At 51.7% G+C, this 16,911-nt stretch overlaps 1 protein-coding gene and 1 long non-coding RNA gene across 11 annotated transcripts in view; one reads left to right on the forward strand and one right to left on the reverse strand.

The window, feature by feature from the left end:
- The window catches only part of FRMD4A (FERM domain containing 4A), a 647,838-nt gene that overhangs the window by 619,172 nt on the left and 11,755 nt on the right, over window positions 1-16,911 (forward strand). For 9 of the 10 annotated variants that reach the window (XM_051820846.2, XM_051820845.2, XM_051820848.2 and 6 more), the window contains 6 exons: window positions 3,107-3,229; window positions 6,567-6,795; window positions 9,149-9,205; window positions 11,790-12,027; window positions 12,779-12,946; window positions 14,082-14,959. In XM_051820846.2, the coding sequence (XP_051676806.1) occupies window positions 3,107-3,229; window positions 6,567-6,795; window positions 9,149-9,205; window positions 11,790-12,027; window positions 12,779-12,946; window positions 14,082-14,959 (1,693 nt within the window). The remainder of the gene's footprint in view (window positions 1-3,106; window positions 3,230-6,566; window positions 6,796-9,148; window positions 9,206-11,789; window positions 12,028-12,778; window positions 12,947-14,081; window positions 14,960-16,911) is intronic. The other variant, XM_008268108.4, reaches the window with a different exon arrangement.
- Window positions 7,325-9,282, reverse strand: LOC138845000 (uncharacterized). Its single transcript, XR_011381563.1, has 2 exons — window positions 9,126-9,282; window positions 7,325-7,739 (listed from the first exon to the last, which is right to left on the reverse strand). It is a non-coding gene; the product is annotated as an uncharacterized lncRNA (long non-coding RNA).

Genomic DNA, 16,911 nt, shown 5'->3' on the forward strand with positions numbered 1-16,911 from the left:
TGAAAGCCGTGCTTCCTTGAGCCTGTGTGCGTGCTAGTGTCAGTTTTCACCGGGCGGCAGAGGCTGCTGCCCACTCTCTCTGGATGCAAACGCCCCATTGCCGCGGTCTTCGGTCTGTCCCTCCGTTCTTTGTTAACAACGTTCGGAGATTTGGTCTTTGTGACACATCACTGTGCGTGAGTGTGCACACACCCGTGTGTCATGTAATCAATAGAGGAAAAGGAACTCCCCCAATAACATGACAAAGAGCTCTGTTGGCCAACAGCTCCGAATAGGAGGTTTATAGCGTCCCAGATGAAGTCACAGGGACGTGTTCCCCTCCCCCCCAAATAATTCTGCCTTGCAGTGAGGGAGAAGGAACCAAGGGGCTGCTGGAGTGAGATCATGTTACATTTCAGCTCGGCTTAATTAGGGTCTGGATTGATTTAAACCGGAGCCCGCTCAAAGTACAGATGCATTGCACATCTTAGGGAAGCTGTTGTCCTAGCTGGGGAACGCACCCTGTGATGCTGCGAATGTTAGCAGTGTTTTCATAAAGAACAGACTGGGAGGACTGAAAACCTATGGGGTTGGGTGGCTGCCTTTCACAATTTGTAAAGCCTTGTTTTGTTTTTAATAAAGAAGACGTCCCTAAACGCAGCAGGGACGCAACATGTCAGGGCAAGGTTAGCGTGAGTTATAGAGTCCCACTGTCTCTCTCAAAAACAAAGCAAGCAGCAAACAAAGCTCCCGCTTTTTCTGATGTTGACACTGGAAAACATGGCTGGAGCGGAAGGAAGACCCCACCAAGGAAGTCGGCTGCGTTGCTCCTGTGCGTGTCCCCTCACCTGGGGGGAGGGGGGGGGCGGGGCTGGGACATAGCTGCTCCCTCCGTGAGCAGCACTGTGGGTCCCTGGGGAGCAGGGCCGTCAGAATGAGGCGAAGTGGGGCCTTTGGCAGAAGAGAAGGAGGAGCCCCAGCATGGCACTAAATTACTTGTTTGCCACGTGGCTCCAGGTATGGAACAAATCAGATTAAATACCTGCAGAATCAAGACCTCGGCTCAAACACCTCTGAGCAGATGGTGAAAAATCAGTAGCCTCATTTTAAAAATATATTCTAAAACCACAGATGCTTTAGAGTTAGAAATCCGTGGCAGCTTGAACAACTCTTCCTGATTTTTTATGAGTTTCAAGATTAAAAAAAAAAAAAAAAAACAGTTCCAACAGTGTGGAAGCCTTCGTAGGTTCTGTTATTTACAGACTTTCAGGAAAGGTGGTTAAAAAGGGAGCTGAAGACTAAGCACAGAAGTATTTCGGGGACATTTGAACCATGCTGTAAAGAGACAGAAAGAGGGGTAGAAAACAGGACGGAACGCGGCAGGGTGTTCGAGACTCACAGAGCGGGCCATTGTGCTCTGAGTGCTTACATTTGGGAACAGAAGGTCCCGGCTATCTGAAGCCCAGAAGAGTGGGCGCGCTAAACCCTGATGCACTGGGCTCCCGGTGGTGTGGGCAGGGCCAGAAGGACCCCTCCCATGAGCCGGGTTTTCCCGCCAATTAGACTCAGGGCTGCCCACAACAAAAGCTTTTTGTGTGGATGCTGGCTGTTCCCAGGAGACTTCTGAGTTCTTACGGGGCAGCACTGTGAGTCTTTGTGCAGCCTGTGCGCTGACTGGGGGCTGGCAAACCAGAGCCCGGCTAGGCGCGGCTGTGCCCACGTGGCCGTTGGAGGCACACGGCCACTGCCCAGCCTCTTCTGCTCCTTGGAAGGGCCTTGTCACCGACCCCCGGCTTCTACTGTGCTGACTCGGATTTGCTCTTTACTCAGCCTAAGTCTGTCTAATCCTGTCCATCCTCAGCCCAGGGTCATTGTCAACTGAATTCTCTTCCTCCACACAAGCAAGTACATTTCCAACCTTGTCAACCGTGTGGATTATAATCTTTCGTTCAGTTTGTACTGAAAATGTTAGCTGTATGCAGTTTAGTATCTAGCTTGTTCCTTGAGTCTCACTAGAGTGGAATAATTATTACTCATATTCAGGAAGGAGAGAGAGGAAAATAGAGCTACTACCTGCTGGTTCACTCCCCAAATGCCCACACTGGCCCACAGCAGCTGCAGCTGGGTGTTGCCAGCAGCTGGGAACCCAATCCAGGTCTCCCACACAGGTGGCGGGGACCCAAGCCATCACTAGTGTCTCTTGGGATCTGCACAAACGGGAAGCAGGAATCTGTAGTGGAGCTGCAGCTGTAGTCCAAGCACTCCAATCTGTGGGCATCCCAAGGGGCCATCTAACCACTGGGTCAAATGCCCACATTCCATATCCCCCCCCCCCTTTTAAGAGTATTTATTTAAAAGTTAAAGCAGGAGAGAAAGAGAGCTATCATCTTGTGGTTTACTCCCCAAATGGCTATATGACCATAACAGCCAGAGCTGGGCTGATCCCAAGCCAGGAGCTTCTTCTGGGTCTCCTGTGTGGGTACAGAGGGCTAAGGCACTTGGGCTGTCCTCCACTGCTTTCCCAGGTCATAGCAGGGAACTGGATCAGAAGTGGAGCAGCTGAGGCTCGAACCAGGGCCCACATGGGATGCCAGCACCACAGGCCGCAGCTTTACCCAGTACTCCACAGAGCCAGCCCCTCCCATATTCAGTTTTAAAATTTTTTAACAATACACTTTTCTAGGATTTGTCATCTAGATAACACACCTCTTAAAAAAAAAAACCTCATTGGAAGGAATAAATGCAGTGGGAAGAGCACAGGGTTTAGGAAAGAAAGAAGTTGGTTTCGCTTTCCTCTGACTGCACTCAGGAAACACTAGATTCGCCAGGAAATGAAATGTGAATGTTAAGATGGAAGCCAGTGGCGGTTTTATAGACCCGACAGAAACTGATTTCAGAAAACACTTTTTAAAGGACATCAATTCAGGGAGGAAAGGACCATGCTCATTCACTTTTAGAGAAATGAATTTTTTATGAATGTGCTGATGTCTCTTACCTGTGCATTGACTTTGTGCAGGAAAGCGTGAGTATGAGAGTGTGTGCGTGTGCACACGTGCCCCCTGGAAGGAAGACATGTCCGTGCTCTGCTCTGACTTACGATTACTCTGAATGCTGTTCACATGTGCAGGAGCTCACGGGGAAACTGCCTGTTGAATACCCACTGGATCCTGGCGAGGAACCACCCATTGTTCGGCGAAGAATAGGGACCGCCTTCAAGCTGGATGAACAGAAAATCCTGCCCAAGGGAGAGGTACGGCCTTCCTTCCGAGACTGGATTTTTCTCACTTTCTTCTTCCTTTTCCCATCTATTGGGGCTTTCAGGTTTTCCATACCAATTTCTTCATTTCTACTCAATGCCTTTATCTGTCTTTCCTTGACTCTTTCTCATGTGAACTGGTTTGCCGGCCTGTGGTTTCCCTTGGTACGATTGGTTAGCCTGCATTAATAGGCATTCAGATTGTTTGTTGAAGTTGTTTGTCTAACACTGTGGGCCTAGCACAAATGGCTAAGTTCCTGGAGAACATTCCAGCAGCACTCATGACTACTTGTCTTTCTAAAGGCCCTTAGCACTTAGTTACTTGGAGCCACACCTAATGTGTGATGTTTGGTTGGTTGAGGAAGGAAAGCTTGGGCCATGACAGCAGGTGGGGAGATGCCACTGGCTGGAGAAAGATGGGTCGGGCCCGCGCCATCAAGGTGGGAACCTCACCATGGCTGCTAAAATCAGTGCACAAACATGAGCAAAATGGATGGTCTGTCCTACCCTTGCTCGTCTGTGCAGAGCAGAGCCGCGTTTGCCCTCCTGCGATCCAGCCGTGGTGGGAGCTGCACCTGGAGAGATCGGATTTGAAGGAAAGCGAAAAAACAAAACTTGAGAACTTGAGCTTCTGGTTGAGTACTAAGTATCCAGCCTCAGATGGAGAGAAATGAAAGGACAGGCATACACAGGCTTCAGAGCTGTGTCCAAGAGGTGCCTTCTCAAATGCATTCTGGATTGGATTACTAATATTACCATGCTGTGGAACACAAGGCTTTAAAAGGTTAGGGCCCAAAGCCAGCAGAAAAGGAAATACTGCGTGGTTTTAGTTGTCTAAGAAAGTGATCAGGAGTCACTGACAGTCTCCTGTTGGTGCCAGCTTTTGGGGCTGGGGTGAGGGTGAATTCAGAGAGGCCCCAGGTGTCCTGGGGCTGCTGGAAGTGTTGAGGAATCTCCTGGGATCCACAGTCCCCGGTCTCCGGGACACTGGGGGACATACCAGAGTGCTTCACCCAAAATGAAAACCCCACTAGGAGTCTTGCTCTGCTACGAAGTGAAGTTCATGATTCTTATTTCTTGGGATTGTCGCTAGGGTTAAATGAGCTAGTGTATAAAATGGTGTCACTCAGCTCGGGACTTGGCACCTGCCTGGTGCTCAGCAAACATTAGTTCCCTGAAGGTGAGTGAACTCTCGGAGGTCCTGGGTGGGAACTGCGGGTGAGGAAGGCTGGGGGTTAGGAAACCATCTTGTCCGTCGAGTATCTTCCAAACCCAGCTGATCATCAGACCTGCCCACAGAACTTGAATTTGCCTTGTTGCTGGGCAGATGCCTGGCACAGAAACTGGATAAAGGATTCCTACTGTTAGTAAGCGCCCTCTCCCCCACACCCCGCTGGCCTTCCCACAGTCCCATTTTGCACACTCCTCCGTAAAGGGTATCTTCAGTGCCTGTAGAATTCCACGTGCATCCACGACCCCCCCCCCCCCCCGCATGTTACATTCTCCCAGTTAGTAAAAGAAATGGCACAGCGGGTGGAACTTTGCAGAGCGCCTCCGGGAAGGAAGAGATGGACTCAGGCCTATTGGTGCTGCTGCTGTTTTCCCTGGAGATGCCCGTTGCTTCCCTGTGCATGCCGTAGCAAGCCATATGCACAGGCAGGGCTTTCAGCCTGCTCCTTGCTTTACTTGGAGTATCCAGAATTTGTCTGGGTTCCCCCACAAGACTCAGGGTCAGTGTCTTTAGCCAGGGCTATCGTGTCAGCCCGGAAACAGCTGCTCCGTGGGGCCCATAGTCACAGAGCAGTCTTTGTCCCCGGGTGACTCTGCTGGTTCAAGGCCCTGGGTGGGAGCCCGTTTCCATATTCTTCGCTCTCTTGAGAGAGAAAACGCAGCCCACATGTGAAGGATTTGGAAGGAGCTTATCTCCTGAAGAGTTCCTTTTAACCATCACCTTGTCCTCTCACCCCAGCTTCCTGACTTCCTTTAGACTTAAAGTGCTCAGAAGTCAATGAAATCTGGCAAAGAAATGTTGTCCTTCATGGAGGCATTGAGCCTGGCGCCTGGTGCCCAGAGGCAAGGAGACTCTCATGGGCCATAAAAGGGAGCCATCAGCCGATTCCAGCAAACCTGGGGATCGGCTTCTGCTTGGTTAGATCACCTTCCGTCATCAAGTCAGTGTGACTGGGGATTGCCAAGGGCAAGGGGCCTGGTCTCTGCTGGCCAAGCTTGCTCAGATTCGCTGTTGTGAGTTCATTAGGTGTGGGCGAGGCAGAGCTCCTACCTCTCCTCCCGCTCCCCAGCGATGCTAGCTGTTTGAAAGCTTACCCTTGAAAGGTGCTGCTGGTTAGAGCTGACTTTGACCAGAGGGGCTTCACTGGGGAAGAGAAGAAAAAAAAAATGGACTGGGGGGATTTCTGTGTTCACCTCCAAACTGTCCCAGACACAGCCATGAGCCACCCTTTCCCCATCCCTCAGCAGCCGGTGCACCCCCATGTGCTGCCAAGGACACGGGCTGGTGGCAGACTGCTTCCCGGGCCACCATCCTCTTGGGTCCACCAGGCGTTTTGTGCCAGCTGCAGGTTAATGTCTCCCAGGCCCAGGACTCTGAGGGGAATCCCATCAACCACCTGGCCCAAGGGAGGGGCTTACGCAGGGAAGCGGGCCAGAGGAGATCCTGAAGCACATCCAAGTAGCTGGGGGAACCAGTTCTGCCACCACACTCATCCCTGGCTCACAGAGGGCCCAGTCACAGCTGGGCCAGGGCTTCCATGACAGGCAGGTGTGAGGGCAGCCAGAGCTACAGAAAGAACTTCCCAAAGACACACGGATGAGTGGGGGTGCATCCCCAGAAGAAGGCACGCATGGGGTTGGGGAGGTGCCCATGTGTGAGCAAACCCATGGGGAAGAAGGAGCGAAAGGCTGCCCCAGTAATAGTGCCCAGAATGCAAGAGAAATGGTCACTTGGTGGGCTTTGAACTTTGTCCTCTGTGAAGCTCGCTGGAGACAGCAGGAAGGAAGCCAGGTGATGGCAGGGCCAGCGGCATGGCGACCCTGCTTTGGAATGAGAGTGTCGGAGTGCGAACCAACACTCATCTCCAGAAAGTAATGGGAGCCCAGGGTCTTGAAAGCAGGTATGCCCAAGGCCTCAGCTGCTGGAGAGTTTAGGATTGAAGCCACCCTCCAGTCGGGCAGGGCTGGGATTGGGCACTGGGACTGCTGGCTTCCTAGCTGGAGTAGGGCTCCTGCTAGGGCAGGGGTCGGGGGTAAGGGGGATGGGGTCTCCTGCTCAGCACCCCCAGGAAATGTACAGCCATGCCTTTGTCACCCACAGGAAGCCGAGCTGGAACGCCTGGAAAGAGAGTTTGCCATTCAGTCCCAGATTACGGAGGCTGCCCGCCGCCTGGCCAGTGACCCCAACGTCAGCAAGAAACTGAAGAAACAAAGGAAGACCTCGTACTTGAATGCACTGAAGAAGCTGCAGGAGATCGAAAACGCCATCAACGAGAACCGCATCAAGTCGGGGAAGAAACCCACACAGAGGGCTTCGCTCATCATAGACGGTCAGTGCCCACCCCTCTCCCATACCTAGGCATCAGGGAAGCAGATGTCGTGTCTGTCTCCGCACAACCCAAGGAAGGAATGATACTGGGGGAAGAAGTGGTACAGAGGGAGCCATCATTGCCACTGCTGACTGCCTCCCCGGGAGAACCTGCAGCCATGGGCTCATCCTCCTCTCAGCCTGTGCCATGAGCTGACTGACTGCACAGGCTGGGCGCAGCCCAGCCCAGCCCAGAGCTAGCCCAGGCTCTGCCATCCCTCTCCAAGTCTGGAAGGCAAGCTGGTGGCGGGAAGACACATAGCAGGGCCTCCTGCAGGCTACCACCCCCTGCCACTCCTCTGTCCCCGACGTTTACTGTGTTTGCAGGGGCCTCCTATCCCAGGAACTGTAGCTTAGGAGGAATGGGCTGCCCAGCTCTGATTGTTTAGGGCCCCGAGCTTCAGGCAGGGGTTGGGAGTTTGAGTGTTTGTGTTTGGTTTGGTAAAACACTAGAGGGAAACATCAAAAAATCCACCAACAAGCATCAAGTCTCACACTGTTAGAATTCTTTTTATTGAAGTCAGCATGTGCTTGAAAATAGATGCCAAGTATTCTTTCACAGTACACGCTGCACATTTAAGGTGCTTTTGCTCTAGGAAGGCAGAAAGTAGAGGGAGGTGACCAGGAGCTGGGGGTTGGGGGCAGAGTTCCAGTGTGGGAACATGGCAGTGATCCCCACGCAGAAGCTGGGTGGTGGCGATGGTAAGTGCTCACTGCCACTGAACTGTACACTGAAACATGGTGACAGTAGAAAATCTGATGTCACATGTTTTACCACAGGTAGCTACAAGCTAAAAATATAGGCAGACTAAGGAAGCGGTGATGTGCTGGAGACTGCACAATGCCAAAGTCAGGGCCTTCTGTCTCCTCACTGTTCACAGCCCATCAAGTAATAGGAACAAATTCCTAGTTGAATAAGAGAGAGAGACACCATTTTTAAAAAATCCCTTTTCTTGAGGAAACGTGAAATACCAGTGTTTGCTTGTCACACCCTGTTGTCCTTGGTCAAGACCACTTAACTCCTCCCCTCCCAATTTCCCAGCTGAGCTGCAGCCAGCCAGCCCTTCTCTGTCCTGTGCCTCGGCTGAGACCTCCTTCTGTGCTCTGGGAAGCATAGGAGGGTTCACAGCTCAGGAGGAATGCAGAGCAGGGCCAACAGAGCCAAGAAGGGGACCACGTGGGTGACTGTGTCTCCTGTTTGCCAAGGGGAGCTTCTTTGCCTAAGTGAGGGCTGTTGTGTTAGGACTGCTGACAGAATCTGTCTGAAATCATTATCTGTACCAAATCATTCTGCCGAGGCTCAGGAATAAGCAATCAGCCCTCCATATCCACAGGTTTTACATCCATGGATTCAATCAATGTTGGATGGAAAATATTCAGAAAAAAAAAAAAGCTGTATCTGTACCCACATGTACAGATTTTTTTTTGTATGTACAGTTTTTCAACAACATAGTAGAACAACTATTGACATAGCAGTGATGTTGTATCAGGTATTAGTTACCTACAGGTGCTTTAAAATACACAGGGGATTGCAAAGGTTATATGCAAATACAATGCCAATATATTTAAGGGACTTGATCACCGTTGGATCTGAGTATTCCCCACACACAAGGCATGACTCAGCACCTTCTCTCTTTTGCTGCCTCTTGGCAACAAGGGTTCACTTGAATTAGGAGCAGTTAAGGTGGTTCTTAACTCCTCAGCATGGTATTTTATTTCAAGAGGTAAAAACACAAAAACGGGACGATTTCTGGACCTTTGCTAGCTTTACCAGGAAAGCAGAGCTGCTGGTTGAAGAGGGAGGATTGCTTTCCTGTCTCTCTCTTGGGCGTGTCCTCCTCATTAACTGAATGGCACCTATAAAAATAAGCTTCAGAGAGAGAGTCCGTACTTAGCATACTTGTTTACTCTACTAGTGACTTAAGAAGTTTATTAGTTCCCTGCGCTGGTTTTTGCATTTTGGAAGAAGTAGCAGCCAACTTCCTTTGGTTGGGTCAGTGCACGCCCCGAATTTGTGCTGGGACAATGGCATGGCTTAGCAACCTTGGTATTGGATATTCAGCTGTTCAGCATTCCAGTCTCCTGTGAATGGGCCCAAATACACAAAGTCTGGGGCCCTGTGTAATGTCAGGGTGGGGCGGTGAGCTAATGACCCTCCACACAGACTCTGAAAAGAAATGCCCAACAGCATTCTTATTGTATGCCAAGAGTACTTCTTGATGAGAAAGAGAAGGGTCTGCGGATGGGAGACTTTGCAGACAAGCCGTTGTTTAAGGAGCACGCTAAAGTCACTGACTTGTTCCTTGCCTTCCCAGATGGAAACATTGCCAGTGAAGACAGCTCTCTTTCCGATGCCCTTGTTCTGGAGGACGGTAAGTTAGCCCTTTCCTGGCTGAAAACTTGGAGCCCAGATTAAACCGAGATGAATCTGTGTGGTGTCTGGGGATAGCTGTGTGTAAAAGTAAAGAGCCAAGTGAAGGTGGCAGCTGGAGTCCCTGCAAACGCTCTGTTTCTCGACATGCACCTGTTTGGGTGGGAGTGGGAGCCACAGAAACTCTTTACTGGCATCTCAGTGTCTCCCTCGGCCCAGAAGTAAGATTTAAGGTAGTAAGTCAGTAAATGGTACTTTACTTTTTTAGTAGCCAAAACCCATTTTTAACTAAACACTATGTGTATTTTCCTCTTGAAAGTACTCATAGCGTCTGGATGAGACAGTAGTAAAAATGAAAGGCAAGATGTCCCTTTAAATGCCTCCTCAGAGGCCAGCTCCAGGGCACAGCTGGGTAAGACACGGCCTGCAACACCAGCATCCCCTACGAGTGCCCATCTGAGTCCTGGCAGCTTCCAATCCAACTCCCTGCTAATGCCCCTGGAAAAGCCACAGAGACAGAGGATGACCTCGTACTTGGGCTCATGTCACCCACATGGGAGACCTCAATGGAGTTCCAGGCTCCGGGCTTCAGTCTGGCCCAGTCGCAGCCATTGTGGCATTTGGGGAGTAAACCAGCAGATGAAAGATCTCTTTCTCTGTCTCTGAATCTTTAAAACAAATAAACACTGGTTCAGGACTTGAAAATTGCCTTTATATCCCATTGAACTCTTTTTAAAAGAAAGAATTATTATTTGAAAAGCAGAGAGACTGTCCATCCCCCGGTTCACTCCCCAGGACTGCTCCAGACCCAAACCAGGAGCCCAGAACTCCATCCAGATCTCCCACATGGGTGGGAGGGTCTCTAGCACGTGGGCCGTCATCCACTGCTTTCCAGGCACATTAGCAGGGAGCTGATGACAGCAGAGCTGATACAGGATGCCAGCATTGCAGGCAGCAGCTTAACGACCATGCCACAATGCCAGCCCCTCCCATCAAAATCTTAAAATGTGGCAGTTACCAGGATATCTCCTTGAGCAATTCGTAGAAAAACAACTGATCCCTCAGCCCACACCCCAGCTCACCACCATCACAGCCATCCACAGAGGGGAAACAGGAGCTCCAAACCCAGAACCATCGTGGAGAAGATTCCCGTGGATGGTAAACCCAAACACTCGGTGATGAGAGCATTAGTTATATGGAAATATGCTAAGTGGCAGTTAATTTTTTTCCCCCTGTAGAGAAACCTCAGGCAAGCAGTGATAAGTGGCTAGGCAGATGGAAAACATAAAAGGCCTACCCGAGTCGTAGTAATAATGGTAATTGCAGTAATAATAATAATGATCGCTCTTGATGTGGGGAAAGTCTGGCGCTGCCCCTAGAAATCAGATGGTAATAGTTTGATGGCTGCTTTGTTTCATGGGTGGGGAGTTTGGGGGCTCAGAGATCCCAGCGCTGTTCTTGGCCTCTGTGCACCCCAGTCTGTCTAGGAGATAGAATGAGAACAATTTAGTGAGAGGCTTTTGTAATAGCGGAGTTGTCAGGACAAGTGCCAATTCGGAGACTTCGACCTCATTCGTGATTAGTTTCTTGCCCATGTTCCAGAACCCTGGACCTGAGGGGCGGTAAGGCCTCCTCTTTGTAACGCACAGTCCCTCTGCAGGCTTTCTCCTGCTGCTTCCTTTCCAGACCTGAGCAGGAGAGGGAAGGGAAGCAGAGCAGCCGTCCAGGCATCAAGGCTGGGACTGTGGCAGGGTCAAGCGGAAGCTTGGAGGGGTGTCTGTGGTTGGTTTTTGTGCCCCCCTCCCCCTCCCCTGGCTTCTCCTCTGTGGTGCCCAGTGAATTGTTTCTCTCCCGTCTCCCCTCCCCTCTGATTTTGTGGGGGGAGGGGGAAGGAGGGGATCCTGGGATCAGTCCCTCAAAGGAACCAAGGGATGACTATGTTTAATCTGTGTAGTCCATCTCCTTCCCAAAGATTCTAAGGCAGTTCTAGACAGAGTATGTGAGGACTGCTTAAAGACAATACTGATGACATGGAATGAGCAGAGTTGCTCCCCAGATCCACTGGAAGGTGACGGTGCTAGACAGATGACATGCTCACTCACTCTTCCTCCAACAGCTGTTTACAGAGCACTCGCTCTGTGTCAGCTTCTCAGACAAAACCCTCATGAAGCTGAGACTCCTGCAAAGCAATGCAGATCCTTACTGTCTGCTGACAGGAAACGTGACAACCTCATCACCAGTAAACCTGTTTGTGGGTGGTATCTGATAAAAAATGGAGACTCCACTCCATTCGTGTCTAATTAAAACTGATATAAGGTATCTTCGAAGCATTCAAAATAAACCCCTATTTCCATGCATGTTTTAAGTCCCCTAGATGTCTCTTGGAAGTTTGGGTTCATTGCTGTGGTCTGGGCTAACTTGTCCCAACTTGAGATTGGCAGCTGGAGAAGGATCAAGGGGCTGTCCATGACATGGGTGTGACTCCGCCTGTGTGGCCCCAGTGCTAACATGGGAATGGGGATGGGCTGGGGGTCCTATGGAAAGGACCACCTGTGCTCAGTTCTTGTCTCTCTGTCTTTTTGCAGATGATTCTCAGGTTACCAGCACAATATCCCCTTTACAGTCCCCTCACAAGGGACTGCCTCCTCGGCCACCATCGCACAATAGACCCCCGCCTCCCCAGTCCCTGGAGGGACTCAGGCAAATGCACTATCACCGTAACGACTATGACAAGTCACCCATAAAGCCTAAGATGTGGAGTGAGTCCTCTTTGGACGAGCCTTACGAGAAGGTCAAGAAACGCTCCTCCCACAACCATTCCAGGTGAGCTGGGAACTGAAGCCCGAATAGCATCCACAAATCCAAACCAACCTCCATCCTCCTTTCCTGGGGTTGCCTTTCCACAGTGCTGTGCTCGCAGCGCCCTCTGCTGCCGACGATGTCAAGGTGCAGATTTGTCATTCAAAGGGCAGTTGGGGTTTTGGCTCACAGTCATGGTGTTGGCAGATGGCTCTAAGGTTGTTAAATTCCACAGGAATTAATTAGGAAATCTCAGGCAGCGCCACTCCGAAATGACAAGTGAGAATGAAGCCGTAGAAATCCCACAGTGGCTCAGAACCCCAAGCTACCATTCAGCAGAGGGCTGAAGCCCAACAGCTACAACCTGAACCGTGCATTACCAGCTCGTTACATGGCTAACGGAGACACGGGCTGGGGAAGGCATTTTGGTGCACTTCTCCGCCATGACACCCTGTAAAACTTCCAAGGTGCACTGACAGCAGGTCTGAGTCTTTGGTAACAAAAGCTGTGTGAGCAGAGGCTTCACACAACAGCCACACCGTGCCTGTCACAGAAGGCTGACAGGGGTCTCCACTCCACAGTGTTGGGGTGGGAGGAGTCGGGGGCAAGGACCCCCACCCACTGCTGGGGAAAAGCCTGAGAACCAGAATAGCGATCTGAGGAAGGGGGGGAAGAGTGGGAGTCCCGGGCAAGACCCTGTCCCAGCCAGTCAGCCCCTAGGGGGAAGGTGCTGTTCTGTCTGGTGGTGACCAGCACGGCTCCCTTGGGTCTGCAGCAGCCACAAGCGCTTCCCCAGCACAGGGAGCTGTGCCGAAGCAGGAGGAGGAAGCAGCTCCTTGCAGAACAGCCCGATCCGCAGCCTCCCTCCCTGGAACTCCCAGTCCAGCATGCCGTCCACACCAGACCTGCGGGTCCGGAGCCCCCACTACGTCCATTCCACAAGGTGAGTCCACTGCAGGGCTTTTGGGCCACCTCCATCCCTGGACCACATCTTCCTTTGTTCGATTAGGCATGGCTGCTCCCACACTGGCCCAAATAACAGGTGAGCTGACAGACCAAAACCCAGAAGGCAGGTTCTCTTGAATGAAGCGGACTAAAAACCTGAGCTGGCAGCAGTAAGCCTACTTCAGTGACGGGACCACAGAGCCCACTTTCAGGTCCAGGGGCACTTGGTATCAGCCAGGGATTTCTCAGGCTCCTAGCTACCATGACAGGAGCTTTCATGACTGAAGTGGAGGCAGGAAAGGTGAGCCTGGTTAGCAGGGGAAGAGTGGAAAATAGAAGCACCTTGTACTGCTAGAGTGATCATGACCTGATAGTCCTTTTATAACTTTCCACTGAGGCCCAAATTTAGACTGGACTTCCTTCAGGGCCCCCCCAGGGTGCACGTTCAAAGACAGTGAAAGACACAAAATGAATATAGAGCCATTTTCCAAAAGAAAGCAAAACCAGGCCATAGAGGGCCATATGCTGGGGGCTTCCAGTTGCACCCCCCGAGTGACAGCCACCATGTTTTCACCTGTGGTCCCAGCGCGGGGTGGCGTCCTCTGCTGGCTGATGCTGCTGGTGGTATGGGGTCAGATTGGCAGAATGGGTTACAGACAAAGCAATAGTGAGAAGTTAGTGCACCATTCATTTGCAAGGGTTTCACTTTCCACTAATCTTGCATTTTAGAGTCTTCACAGGAAATGGAGAGCTATTTGTGTGGGTTACACGCTTGTATTTGGTTCAGCCATATGAAGGGTCACTATTGTGACCTACAAGCACAGCCATTTTGTAGTGTTTAATGCTATACTAAAATGGTGTTTTTTTTCTGGTTCTCTGTGTATCTATAGAATAATTTTCCATCCTAAAAAGAGCTCTGGATATTGGCATACATTTGTCAGCTTTAGTCCCACTTCCCATTAGGAGACAAAGCAGAGGGTCCAGGCAGCACTCCAGGAACCTGCAGTTCCTGGGAGTACCTGGACCTGAGCCTGCCTGTTGAAATCCAGCCACGGGAGAGCGTCCAGTGGCGTCCCTGGGTTCCCCCATTCCCCCAGCATCCCCAGATCCACGCGGGCCGCGTTTCCCCGCAGGTCGGTGGATATCAGCCCCACGCGACTGCACAGCCTCGCCCTGCACTTTAGGCACCGAAGCTCCAGCTTAGAGTCCCAGGGCAAGCTCCTGGGCTCGGAGAACGACACAGGGAGCCCTGACTTCTACACCCCGCGGACTCGTAGCAGCAATGGCTCGGATCCCATGGACGACTGCTCATCGTGCACCAGCCACTCGAGCTCAGAGCACTACTACCCGGCGCAGATGAACGCCAACTACTCGACGCTGGCCGAGGACTCACCATCCAAGGCACGGCAGCGGCAGCGGCAGCGGCGACGCGTGGCAGGTGCCCTGGGCGCCGCGGCCTCCGGCAGCCTCCCCAACCTGGCGGCGCGGGGCGGTGCCAGTGGGGCAGGTGGTGCTGGCGGCGTCTACCTGCACAGCCAGAGCCAGCCCAGCTCGCAGTACCGCATCAAGGAGTACCCGCTGTACATTGAGGGCAGCGCCACGCCAGTGGTAGTGCGCAGTCTGGAGAGTGACCAGGAGGGCCACTACAGTGTCAAGGCCCAGTTCAAGACCTCCAACTCGTACACGGCCGGCGGCCTCTTCAAGGAGAGCTGGCGCGGTGGCGACGAGGGAGACGCGGGCCGCCTGACGCCGTCTCGCTCCCAGATCCTGCGGACTCCGTCGCTGGGCCGCGAGGGTGCCCACGACAAGGGCGCGGGCCGCTCAGCGGTGTCAGACGAGCTGCGCCAGTGGTACCAGCGCTGCAGCGCCTCGCACAAGGAGCACAGCCGCCTGTCACACACCAGCTCCACCTCCTCCGACAGTGGCTCACAGTACAGCACCTCGTCCCAGAGCACCTTCGTGGCGCACAGCAGGGTCACCAGGATGCCTCAGATGTGCAAGGCCACGTCAGGTGAGAGGCGTGCTGGGAGACTGGGTTGGGAATTCAGGGGAACTGGCACAGTTTCCGCAGCTTCCTGCCCTGCTATTCTAACGCTGGTCCTGCCCAGTAAGCCCACACCTGACTCTCCAAGAGGGCTGCTTAGTACAGCCCCAGACTGTCCCTCCCACCACCTCTGTGTAATAGCACAGCAATCTAAGCCAGCTATGGGAAGTTGTGTCTCCGGAGGTGTTTGCCCAGCCAAAGGGATGACAGCCTGGGCGAGAGGGAGAAGCTACTATGTTATAGGCCCGATGTAAACCTCTGCAGAGCCCCCAGATTTAGCTGGCAGCTCCCCAGGTAGGGCCTCTGTCTAAGGAATGAGGTGCTCTGCGTTTAACTGGATGCTTTCACTGGTGAAACCATCCTTTCAGTGATGTTAGGACATGGCCACAAAGTTAACTTGTGTATGATGTTACATCTGAAATTTCCATAATCAAAGTAAATTTCCCTAATACTCCTTTTTTTTTAAAGCTTGATTTGATGGGACCAGTGTTGCGGCACAGTGGGTAAAACCGCTGCCTGCAGTGCCGGCATCCCATATGTGCGCTAGTTCAAGTCCCGGCTGCTCCACTTCCGATCCAGCTCTCTCCTATGGCCTGGGAAAGCAGAAGATGGCCCAAGTACTTGGGTCCCTGCACCCGCATGGGAGACCCAGAAGAAGCTCCTGGCTTCGGATCAGCACAGCTCCAGCCGTTGTGGCCAGCTGGGGAGTGAACCAGTGATAAAGACCTCTCTCTGCCCTCCTTCTGTGTGTAACTCTGACTTTCAAATAAATAAATACATCTTTAAGGAAAAAAAAAAAAAGATTGACTTGAATGGCAGAGTTACAGAGAAAGGAGAGACAGACATCCTCCATCCACTGGTTCACCCCCTAGATGGCCACAATGGCCAGGGCTGGGCCTCTCCAGAGCCAGGAGCTTAATCCAGGTCTCCTACATGGATACAGCAGCACACATACCTGGGCCATCCTCTGCTGCTTTAACAGGTGCATTACCAGGGAGCTGGCTCAAAAGTGGAGTAGCCAGGACTCAAACCAATGCCCATATGGGATGCCAACACCATCATGCCAACAGTACTGGATCAAGTAAAAAACAGAGGCAACCATCCTTTCTGTTAAGTGGCTACATTCTCTTCTCTCTCCCCTAAGAAACAGTCACAGCGATGATGAGCGCTGGCTGAGCAGTCATCCTGGCCATCTGCAGGCTCAGCACTAGAGTACTGACAGTCATTCAGACACCCCCAACTCAGAGAGAGGGGGACTGCAGAGAGAAGAGTTGCTGTTGCCTGCTGGCTACAGGAAAGGGAATGGAGGGTGGAGCAGGGATGCTGACATTCTAGGAATAAAAGGAAAGCCAGAATCAAGTGGGAGAAACTGCAAATTGGGAATTTTACCTGTTTTCAGTACAAGGGTTATTTAAGTCAAAGCAAGGACCAAGGGAATGGGAGTGATCCGAAAGACGGGGAAGGGGGAATTATTTGGGAAACAGAGTGTTAGAGCAGAGAGGAAGACCCGACTACCCAGGTGCAGCAGGTTCCTGCATTCTGCCCCCACATCCCCACTGACTTAATAGGACACATTGGCTAAATGACAAGCTCCAGAAACTAGAATAAAAATGATTCAGGCTGTCATGAGTGCACCAGGTTCTAGAACCTTCTATGTGTTTCTTCATTTGTAAAGTCCAGGGAAATTGGCCATGACTTTGCAGGAGGATTTTGAGAATGAACACCTTGTGTATCCCATTTTGTAAAGAGTGTGATCATCTGTGACCTCATGGAAAGAACCAGCAGCTTGTAAATACAAATTCATGGGAATGTTTATTCTATCGAAATTGTAGCATTTAGCTAGTAGGTTTGCTTTAAAGAAATTAGGACAATTTCTTGGAACATATTTCAGAGCCAGAATTTTAAATGGCTGTTATGTT

This window comes from Oryctolagus cuniculus, chromosome 13 (genome assembly GCF_964237555.1).
Source record: "Oryctolagus cuniculus chromosome 13, mOryCun1.1, whole genome shotgun sequence".
In the NCBI taxonomy this organism is placed as follows: Eukaryota; Metazoa; Chordata; class Mammalia; order Lagomorpha; family Leporidae; genus Oryctolagus; species Oryctolagus cuniculus.